At 51.3% G+C, this 11,546-nt stretch overlaps 1 protein-coding gene across 1 annotated transcript; it reads right to left on the bottom strand.

The window, feature by feature from the left end:
- Positions 1–338: 338 nt before the first annotated feature.
- Positions 339–10,747, bottom strand: DMRTA2 (DMRT like family A2). The gene is made up of 3 exons (XM_069232692.1): positions 10,468–10,747; positions 8,126–8,603; positions 339–2,484 (listed from the first exon to the last, which is right to left on the bottom strand). The coding sequence occupies exons 1-3, from the start codon at positions 10,486–10,488 to the stop codon at positions 1,625–1,627; spliced, it is 1,359 nt and encodes a 452-aa protein (XP_069088793.1). The 5' UTR covers positions 10,489–10,747; the 3' UTR covers positions 339–1,624.
- Between the last annotated feature and the right edge of the window lie 799 nt (positions 10,748–11,546).

Here is an 11,546-nt window from a genome sequence, read left to right as displayed (position 1 = left end):
AGAAGAAACATAGAAAGAACGAAAGAAAGAGAAACGGAGCACAGAATGAGAGACGGTACAGATGTTTTCGCCTGCAGTCGCGGCATTCTCCGGCAATATTCTATGCTTTGACACAGCTCTTGTCTCTCTGAAATAAATAAATCCCCAGCCCCAACCGCCCTCCAACCCCTTTTGTTAAACCTGACATTGTCAGCCCTGCGAATTATCTGAAAAGTAGTTTATGAATATCGGGTTTCTTTTCAGTGAATTTTCGGTTGGTATCGCCGCTGCTTCCCTCAAAAAGGACTACGTGAAAGGCATCGCAGCGAACAATTTTCTTTTTTTAGAAAATAACATTTATTGCTAAACATTCCTAGTAAATGAGAAATGCACAAAATATCTTTGTAGGGAGCGGGGTCTGTACAAAAGGTCCAAACAGCGGATTTCTGGATGTCACGGGATCATTCTGGCGATATTATGAGAAATACTAAAACCGAAGTGGTTGTTTAGGTCTAAATACAATTACAAATAAATCGAATGCCCTGATTTATATACACAAACCTTAACGATGACCCCCACAGCTCGGAATGTCTGTACCTCGTGGAGACAGTGAACCCGCCCCGCTCGTGCGTATACATTAATTACAAGTTGCATCTAGAGAGCACATTAATAATTTAAATCCTGGTGTACAACATTACACTTGCCTTCGTTTGTATGTACATGTTTATATGTACATAAATATTATATTTAAAATAAAAAAAGCCTCGCGGGGCACCATAGAGATGCTCGGGGGTTTGAGGGCAGCCACCCCAACGCCCCAGAGAGGGCCCCTGGCAGGGGGGGGGCTCAGAAACAGTCACCCTGCCCCGGCCGGGGTTTCAGAGACAACCACAGCTCCTAGAGTGGGAAGGTGCCCACGGAAGCGCTTGATGACTGCTCCACAGGTCTCGGGGGTAGTGGGCGCCAGTCAGTGTCCTGATATGAGCAGTTCTTTACCCTGTACCGTATTCTGGCAGCTGTACGGAGAGAGAGAAGGGCCATTCTCACAAACTTTTCCAAACTCGCATCGCACTGGCTTGTCCTCAGCTGCTTCCGGTTCTGTTTACATAACAGTTTGTGGTTGGATAACAGTCTGATGAAACACCTGCGATAAGTACTGTGCAGTAAGGGTTCGGTTCCGTATAGTTGACGTATTCAGTTTTCACTTCCTAGTGCATGCACTGTGGTGTATACATATGGAGGACCGCCTATACTTTACACCATAGACGTTCATGCATGCAAGTAATTACTGTATATGGACTGCACGCTGAGTAAACGTACTGACGCCACGGTGTGTACACTGTAGTGCTTTCATGCACTGGTCCCTCTGTGCCCTTACAGTACATGCAGCCTAAATTGTGTACCACATGTACACTGCACTATATGACATCAGCTGTGCCCACGCAGCGCTAGGCACCGTCGATTAAATGAAGCTGTCCAGAACACTCGAGTCCGCCTAGGGCTTCTCGGCGCTGTTGTTGACAATGCGCCCGTAGGGTGTAAGTCCTGTACCATAAATGCACTTTACTATTTCACAACGGCTGTATCCCCACCGCGCTAGGCTCCGCCCCTGATACATGAAGCTGTCCAGAACACGTGAATCCACCTAGGGCTTCTCGGCGCTATTGTTGACAATCGGCCCGTAGAGGCCGGTGGTGTACACCTGGTCCTTGTGCAGGTTGGAGCGGTCTCTCATCAGGTCACTGAAGGCGTACTCCATGGGGGGCCGGAACCCCAAAGTGGGCATGAGCCCCGCCGTGGAGTAGGGGGTCATGAAGGCCAGCCCTCTGCTGTGCGCCGAGTAGGCCAGCCTCAGCGGGTTGAGGCCCAGGTGGGTACCCAGGGGGTAGGCGCTGGCCTCGGTGCCGAAGTGGGTGGCGTTGGGCTGCAGGGGGGAGAAGGCCGAGCGGCTGCCCAGCGCCCCGATGGCCGGGGTCACGGCGCCGGCCAGGAGCGGCCGCTGGGCGGCGGAGGGCGCGGCCTGCAGCACCCCCTCCCGGGCCCAGGCCTCCTCGGCGCCCCGGTCCGCCCCCCGGTTGTTCAGGATCTGCTCGATGGCCTGGACCACGTCGCCCCCGCAGCCCTGCAGCACCAGCTCCAGGACTCCGCGCTTGTGGCTGGGGAAGACCCGGGTCAGGATGTCGATGGGCGCCCGCTGGCGCGCCCCGGCCGAGGGCGAAGGCTCCGGCTCGTCCTTGTCCACCTCCGAACCTGAGTCCGAGCCCAAGGGGCTGATGGATCCCGGGCTGTCCTCGCCCTCCTTGGCGGCCTTGGGAACGGGCGAGCCGAGGAAGGACTCGCCGTCGCCGTTCTCGGAGCCTGAGCCGGGCCGGCCCTCCGGGGAGGAGGCCCCGGGGCCGCTGCCGGAGACGGACTCCCCGTCGGTGGACACCGGCTTCTGCTGGGGGGTCAGGCAGCGCTGCATCATACTCTTAGGGAAGAGCTCGAACTTCTGCAGCTTGGCGTCTGAAAAGGAAGGAGTAAAATGTCCATTAAAAGCCTGGATCGCAGCCGGACGCTGTTTTCAACGCCACAAGCCTACAACGAGTGTGAACAACTTTAGGGCATTGAGGCATAAATATTTATCACAACCTGCACTGCAAAAACACTACTTGTACCAATATAAAACAATTCATCGCTACCACATTTTTGAGACATGCAATCCTACTTTCCAGTGGCCTGTTATATTTTCTCTTTTTAAAGCCCCCACCGCTCCCCCAGTGTGTATCCCAGAGATTGCTGCAAGTACATTTCTGCTCTAGAATTCAATGCACATTGTTTGCTGTTTGTGTAGGGACGAATTTAAGACGCTTTCTTCATATATGTGTATTTTTTCGGACGCTGATGCACTTGTTAAATCCACTAATAATCATCAAATAATTATTACAAAAAGTTTATAACTCCAAAGACCATCTGGGAACGTATGCGTTCCTTATTCTAATTATATTTGTCAGGGGGTTGCCTCCTTGCATCCGTCCACGGGGCGCCATCATGCTAAACCAATTTTAGGACAGTATTGCATTATTACATGTCGCCTCGGGGAGCTTGAGTTCTAGCGGGAAAACCCAGTACTGTGGGGGGGGGGGGGGGCGGTCCTGTGCCAGAAGCTTTTCATTTCTACCTGTGCACTGGTTCCAGAAGAGCTTTCCGGCTGCTTCTGCTGTGAAACCTGCCCTTTAACTCAGTGACGCGTCTTGGAGGCCAGGAGAAGAGGCTTCTTCCACTCGCCCCTGCCCCACAGCTGTGGTCACACTTACCCCACAGCGGGGGTAACTACCCAGCCACGGGGGACGGGGAGTTTTGTCTGAACTAATAGCCTGGCGCGGTGATAGCCGGGGAAGAGCGAGCGGGGCGAGAGCTCGGCTCGCCCTTCGGCCCAGAGTCTGTGCGTGATGGGTCAGGAGTAGAGACCAACATGTGTGTGTGAAGGGGCAGGAATAGAGCCGGGGCTCGCCCAGCGTGTGTGTTAAGGGACAGGAGCAGAGCTGGGCTCGCCCTTCGGCCCAGAGTCTGTGCGTGATGGGTCTGGAGCAGTGCTTAAATTGTGCTTGTTTTTTCCGGTTCTAAGCACCGGCACTTATTGTTGAGGGCCGGCGCTTATTTTTCTGCGAGCAAAAGACACATATGGGAAAGTCGGAGAAAGATAAAAACGAAAAAGCGTTTAAATAGATTGAAGAGGCCTGAAATGGCTCCAGGATTACGCTCCCTCTGTATTCCGCGCTCGAAACCTTTAATTGCAGCAGCTGCGAGTTTAAGAGGAGGACTTTGAGCACCAGCACGTTTTAGTTTACAAATTAAGCACTGGTCTGGAGTAGAGCCCAACATGTGAGTGTGATGGGTCAGGGGTAGAGCCCGGGCTCGCCCAACGTGTGTGTTAAGGCCCCGGAGCAGAGCTGGGCTCGCCCTCCGGCCCTGAAGTGAAGTGAGTGCCCATAAGGGAAAAGGTAGCCGCACACTTCGATCGAGAATTGCAGTGACTAGCATGTGGATAGATATAACTATATAAATGCGCAAATGTACGTATGTATACCTTTATCAATAATGGGGCCAGTGGAAAGTTATGTCACAACTAACTAGTATAGTGATGGCCAGGTGAAGAGCGGTGAGTCCGTCTGTCTATCTGTCTCTTTGGCTGTCACTGGGCTGACGAACGGAAAGTTGTGTCTGAACTAATTAACAGGGTGTTTAGTCAGGGGACGGTAGAGATGGGCGATGCCCAGACATGCAGCGAATGTGTCAATAAGTTGTTAGAGATTTCTATATTTCTATCTCTATTCCTTGAAATATGTATCAGATGGCTACTGTGTAACGGGTTGAGTGGGTACCAAAGTGTGTAGGCCTTTATACAAATTCTGGCGCACGTGGCGAATCTTCTCGGGACTTTATAAACTTTCCTAATTAAAGCCATAAATGCTTTTCGGTTTCATTCTACAAACTGAGGTAAAAGTGTTCTGTGAGTCTGTGTCTGATGAGCCCCGGTCGTTTCTTTCACTCATCAGCAAGCCCATCTTTCTTATAAACTCCAAAAGAAATACCAACTGCAGGAAAGCCACAGTTTGTATCGAAAAAACAAATGATAATGTTATTTAACCTGCATCCCTCCCACACAATACGAAGGAGAGGCTCCCGGGCTCGCGCTCTGCATCTCTCAGGTGTCAAACTAAGAATTACCAAAGGAAACTGTTACAATTTCGAAGTATGACGTTTCTCCTTCTGTATAGAAAACTGGATATTTTAATCTCTTACATTTCTCCTAAAATTAATATTCTCCTAATAATAATAATACCAGTAACCTGATTTTACCTACTGCGCTATACAACATTTCTAGAGTCTAAGCACTGTCAATGGTTACTTACTTAATAACCCTTCAAAATCCACAGTATTCGAAGGCACTTTTTGAAGCTTTGGGGGTGCTTCGGGGTAGGCAAGGGCAGCCCTCCCCACCCCAACTGAGTGGATGCACATTAACCCATTGGTTCATTTGTGCTCTTATTTTTGTTCAGGCTGCAGGGTTTGGAATAGGTTTTTCAGGAAGGACTGCACGTTTGCGGAGTTGCTCATTAAAGGAGTCTGGGTGTTTTTATGGAATGGTGAAAGCCGAGTACACTATTTCACTAGTACTACGTCAGACCGTCACTTCTAATGAAAACATATTCATTCAACCCGTTGATGACACATCTAGGTGAACGATCAAAAGTTTGTTTTTTGTGGTGTCTTCACCAGCCAGAATGTTTTAATTTTTCCAAGTTGGTGCAGTTTTCTAGTGGAGTGTGCCAGCCTCCAGGTGGTACAGAACCTGCCAGCTTTGAAGTCCAGGGTCCCGCATGTGCCCTGCTAAAGTCGTACCCTCGTTAAAGTGTTTGACTGCCCTTGCACAGTATTCCAAGTGAAAGGATGTTGCAACAGCGTGTGCCCTTCCTCAATATGCCGCATTTAAATGAATTTGTGGGACTTTGTGCAACCCTGGAGTTTTACTAAATATCGTACTATTTTCATAGGTAGTGTCGGGCGCTGCCAGGCCTCGCAATTCTGAACGTTATCTCGTATGGGGAAGTCTCTTGGTGTTCTAGAGTGCACTGGCAGAGTGTACCCAAATTAACTCATAATAATACTAAAACTGTGCTCATATTTCCAGATACTAATCCATCAATAATTCTTGCTGGGTTCCAGAGTAGTGTGCTACTCACCGAAAAGCTCTTCGACGCCTCGTCAGGGGTAGTAAGCGCTATATAAATACTATTACAATACAATACCCTCCTCGAACTGTGGCGAGGTGTGAGTGTGTCTTTCTTCGGAGTGTGAGAGAGTGCACTGAGAGGGTGCACTCTCCTCCTGTTCTGGAGTGCGCTGTCAGGGTGCTCTACTTTAGCAGCGTGCGCTGGCAGCAGGTAGAGAACTCCTCAGAACATTCTAGAGCATTCTGGAACAGTTTATCCTCCTTGTTTGTTCTGTGTGTACAGGCGGGGCACTCCGTTATAGCAGTGCTTTCACGTTGCTGGCAGTAGTCTCTGCCCTCCTCAGCGTGTTCTAGATTGCACTGGTGGGGTGTTACCTTCCAGAAGAGCTCTGGTGCAGGGTATCCTGATGTGCACCATGTGTACTGAGCCGGGGTAGCTGGCAGCGCATTTGTTTCTCAAATCGTCCCAGGGTGCTCTGGTAAAGAATGCACCCAAGAGAGGTTCTAGATTAGGTTGACAAATTGGGCCTTCCTGGGAGTTTTCTAGTCTCTGGTGGTATGGTGTACACTCCTTGTGCTGTTCTAGTGTTTTTTGACGGCAGGATAGGACCTTCTCAAAGAGTTTTAGTTGTCTGGCCTCCTCAGTAAGTTCTAGATGCATGACCTCCCACAGAGTTCTAGATATCTGACATCCTTGGAGAGTTCTAGATGTCTGACCTCCTCAGAGAGTTCTAGATGTCTGACTTCCTCGGAGAGTTCTAGATGTCTGACCTCCTCATAGGTCAGACATCGAGAATACATGACCTTTTCAGAGCGTTCCAAATGCCTGACCTTCTCAGAGTGTTTTAGGGTGTGCTGGAGGGGCGTGCTTACTTTCAACGGTCATAATTCTCAGTGTGCCTCAAATGGGGTGCTGTAGTTGGGATTTAAAATGTTTTAGGGGTGGGTATGGCATACTTAACACATTCTAGTGGTGAGGCGTCGTTTGCGTGGTGACAGGGCCCAGTGCCACCACCCACAGAGCACCCACAGCAGTGAGGTGAGGATCATTCTGAAGGTGCCTCAGACCCTCGCGGACAGTAATCACCCTGCGAAGACGGGGGTCTGCCTACCAGTCAGACTAGTCTGCATTTCCATCACAATTGCACACACACCACACCTAGAACAACGCGTCATTGCGCAGGTCATGCACTTCAAACCTGCACCCTCAAGGTCGGAGGGCTGGGAGCGGGGGCTGGTTGCAGGTGACAATGTCAGAGAACAACTTCCTCTGACGCGAGCAATTTCCCGCCCTTGCGGTAAGGAGTAGTTGGCCATGCTGAGGTCTGTGGGCCATTGCCAGGGCCAGGCGCGTAACACAGTCCCCTGCTGTGCACAGGGGCCCCACTCCTCAGGGGGTCCTCCAGTCAACCAAAGGCCAATGAATAGCAATGAGAGACTTGGGCCTTCCTCGTCACGTTGTCAAGGGCTTGCACTTCCGGTGCATCTGGCACTGAACCCTCTCTCTAGACTGCACCAGTATACATGTTCTTACGGAGGGTCGCTTGTGTACCCTCCAGAAGAACATGTATACCCTGTGCTCCTCCCACGTGATCCCCCTGCACAGGTGTAGGGGTGTGGTGAATCGCCATACTTCCGTCCGACGTAGTCTGAGCAGAGTATGCCATGGTTCCCACTCTCCTCAGTGTATCATCGGCTTTTGTGAGCTACTCAGCAACCCTGGTAAAGTCTGTGCCGGGTGAACTACCCTGGCTGCGGCCCTCAGTGTGTGTAGGCTACCCTCAGACTATGAGCCGGTCCCCCTGAGGCCCAGTTCCCCTCAGTGGGGCCAGGGAATGCCCATGCCCACTTGATCACCCTATCGGTCACCCTAAAGAGCCCTTGTGCGCAGAATGTCCTTTCTCAGCCTGCCCCTGAGAACCTCAGCGGCGGGGGGTCTGTTCCCCGCAGGCCCCTACGATCCTCAGAGAGTGCAGGGTGACGTGTTCCCGCAGGACCCCGAGACCCTCAAACTGCAGGGTGCCTCTTTCATTCCCAGGAAACACCTGAGAACCTCAGACAGGGCATACTGCCACTTACCCAACAGGCGGCGAGACCCTCAGACAGTGCATGGTGTCCCTTACGCAGCAGGTCTCTGAGAGACTCATGCACTGAACACGGCCTCATCTCCTCAACGGGCCCATCAAACCTGCAAGCAGGACAGCGCGTCCCATTGTCAGCGGCCTCCAGAGAGGGTCGGACTGGGACAGCAAATAGGCCCGGACACCAAAAGAACCGTGGCCCCATTAGAGAATTAGAAAGCTAAAAAGTGAACCCCACACACGCACGTTTGCCTAGTCACAGCCCAATCTAGCGCACTTCTGGCCTTCAGTGTGCGCCCGACAGTTGCCCTCCACCCCCCAGGCCCGGTCCAAGCCCCTGCGCTCTTACCTGATCCCCCATCGCTGCAGACGGTACCGAAGACCTCGTATGCCGGGCGAGGAGGCAGGATGCCGTTGGCTGCGGCCAGGGCCAGGCCCTCGGCGGTTCCATAGAGCAGCTGCAGTTCGCGGGCCTCGCTCTCCTCCTGCGCCTGTTGCCTGCGCAGCGCAACTTGCGCCGCCATGACGCGCTGGCGCTCGGCGATGAGTGTGCACTTGGCGCACAGGCAGTCCTTCCAGCGGCAGTAGCGCTTGTGGCCCTTGAGCGCTGACACCACGCCGTGGTTCCTGCACCGAGCGCACTTGGGGGTCCGCGGATACTTCTCGGTGGCCCTCAGGAGCAGCGGGGGTCCACGGAGGAGGCTGTTGGCCACGGACACGGGCAGTGAGGCCACAGCGGCGGCGGCGGCGGATGTCTGCGGAGGGGCTACGGGGTGCTGGCCGGAGGGTCCGCCTGGCATGTCTGATCTCATCTCCATCTCAAATAGCTTACAAAGAAAAGAAGAAGATTAAACAGGGTGGTCTCCCCGGGCAACCTTTATCTGTCTGTCTCGCTTCTAATGACCCAGACTGCGCCCACCACTCCTCCCTACCACTGAGAAGCCAATGCCCCACCTAAGGACTACTACACTGATGTCCCAGACTGACAACTGCCACCAATCTCAATGGGCAACTCCAGTGTAAGGCCACAAACCGCCCTAGCGGACTAACCGAGAGTAAATGCCACCACAGATCTAGAGCAACCGCTAACACCACTGATCAAAAACAACCCCTACCACCACTGGCCTAAACAACTTCTACTGCCACTAACCAAAAACAACTCCTACCATCACTGACTTGACCAAACCAACTTTAACCCCCAATAATACAAAATTACCCCTACCACAAATGTCCCAAGGCAAACCTCACCACCCCAGTCTAAAAGCAGCCTCTACCACGACTTGCGAAAAACATTTACTGCAATCAAGCTGAAGCAATCCCATCACAAGTATCTACCACCAATACTAAAAACAACCCCTACTGTCACTGACTTTAAACAGCCACCACCACTAACCAAAAGCAACCTCTACCACCACGGATCAAAACAATCTCTACCAGCACTAATCAAAAAGAACCCCTACCCCCATCGACCAAAATCAAACCCCACCACCACTGACCAAATTAACCTCTAACACCACTAACCAAAACAATCTCTACCACTGCTGACCTAAAACAACCTTTATCACCAGTCACCAAAACAACTTCCACTACCACTAAACAAAAACAACTCTTACTATCAAGTAAACCCCACCACCACTGACTAAAAACAGCTCCCATCATAACTGACCAAAAACAGTCCTTACTACCGCTGACCTAAAGCAATCCCCACCACCATTGGCCACAAGTCCCTCTAACCACCAGCAGAAGTAACCCCTGCCATTCACAAAGAGCAAAATTAGCTACTACTGACCAAAATAAAAATGAATAGCGAGCCCTGCCACAACAGACCCAAAACACTCTATCACCAGTTGCCAAAAGCAGTGCCCAACAAACACTAATAAAGAGCAACTGCTACCAGCTCCACAGAGAATTCTATATCACCAGTGACCAAAGACAACTACTACCACCAGTGCCATAAAGCAACTTCTACCAGCAGTGACCAAGGGCAGCTCTCCCACTGACCCAGACCAGTCCACACACCCCTGGACTTCACTCTTCACCGAAATGGCTACCTTGCAGCTGGGCGCAGGAACTACCTTGCTGATCACCCAAATTAGAGCCTCCTCTGTTGTTTGCAAACTTTTCCCCAGCTCTGGATCTGGCAGAGCTGACTCTCTACAAAACCCCACGCTCTTCCACTCCGGGCTCTCTGCAAACCCCGAAGCCCTGACTGTCTCTGATCACCAAGGTGGGCACGGCGCGCCAACCAACCCCAGCCTGGCAATTGACAGGGAAGGCACACTCTAGCAGCCGCCTCAAAAGCCGCCTCTTAGAACCCCTCTGGCAGCTTCCAGACTCGTAAAAGGACCCCTAAGCGCCTACCCCGGCACTGCACCCGTCTCATCAGCACACAAGCACGGTGTGGTGACCCTGACGTGTTTAACGTGCTCACAAATCACCCTCCGCTGAATTCAGACCAGGATTAACAATTCAGACACGGCAAAGCAGAATATAAACAAGCACACACAATTACAAAAATAAATACGAAATGTAAACCCTTTGGGCGGCTGCTGTTTCCGCCCCCCCACTACACCACCTCACAGCGCCGAGAAGCCCAGGCCTCCTGTCAGCACGCGGCTCGCCTCAGACACAAGCCCCAATCACCCTACAACTCCCGCTAGGATGTTGGCCCAAAGTTTGTTGTGTCTTTACCATTTCATTCAAAAATGGCATCCAGGACCCGAATCCGCGGAGGGTGGGTTGGGGCAGCTGCGGGCTCCTCTCAGCTCCGCTCCTCCTCTGCAGCCAAACTCTGAAAGTGTGGCAGCCGCGGCCGCGGAGTTAGTAGCCACTGGATACAGCCCGGTGCCGTCCGCGCTCCACTCCCCTCTCTCGCTCTATTGTTGCTCCTCGAGTTTCCATTAGGACAAAACATTGACAACAAAGTGGCTCGTGCTATTGGCCAAGGGAGGGGAGCTCACTTCCCATTGGCTCTCACTTTCTTCTACAGTGTCTACACGTCTCCCTTTCTCAAATAACAGTGTTTTATGAGAACTGTAGGAGGTTCTTACGGGTGTGCAGCTGGAACAGGAACAAATAAGTTTCCATTTTTTTTGCAACTTAGTGTTTTTTTCTCGCGGATTTGTTTTTACTATTTCTCCGCCTATGTGTTATTTCAGTTTGTGGACTTTATTCGAAGTTGCTATGCTTACCTTATGCTTTAACTATGATTGCGAATAATTATTGTCGTTGTCTGCTTCTGGCAAACCCTGCTCTTCAATATGTTTTCTTTTTAAATTTTGTATTTGTATTTATTTATTGATTTTTCCTCAAGTGTCCCAGAGAAAAGGAGCAAGCGTGCCTGTTTAACCACCTGCATTAGCGCTTGGTTAATGCGTGTGGTTTTTTAGGCTGCAAGTGGCTGGTACGTGTTATCGGACATTTGATGGGTCTGATCGGCGTGTGTTTGTGTTCCACGATTACTTATCGTTTTAAGGCACACTTGCCCCGTACCTGTTTTCTTGTGGCTGCCAAGAGGCGTGAGCGTGGAGTTGATATGACCAATTAAAAATTCATGATGAGACATGTTCTCGGGAAATTAAAGCCGAGGTGAGGCTGGGACTCGGTGTGATTAATTGTGAGCTGGGACATCTGGACAGTTGCCTCTGCTCTACACCTCACACCGAGGTTGGTAGCAATGTACAGTTGCAGTGAACTTCTGCAAACAACACGAAATTAGCGGCATATGAGTTTTTCAAAGGAGTATTTCGTGACTGTGCATCTGTGCATAA

The sequence above is a fragment of the Pleurodeles waltl genome, chromosome 4_2 (genome assembly GCF_031143425.1).
Source record: "Pleurodeles waltl isolate 20211129_DDA chromosome 4_2, aPleWal1.hap1.20221129, whole genome shotgun sequence".
NCBI classification, from domain to species: domain Eukaryota; kingdom Metazoa; phylum Chordata; class Amphibia; order Caudata; family Salamandridae; genus Pleurodeles; species Pleurodeles waltl.
The sequence above is the reverse complement of the archived record's forward strand: the minus strand, read 5'-3'. Positions and strand labels throughout refer to the sequence as shown.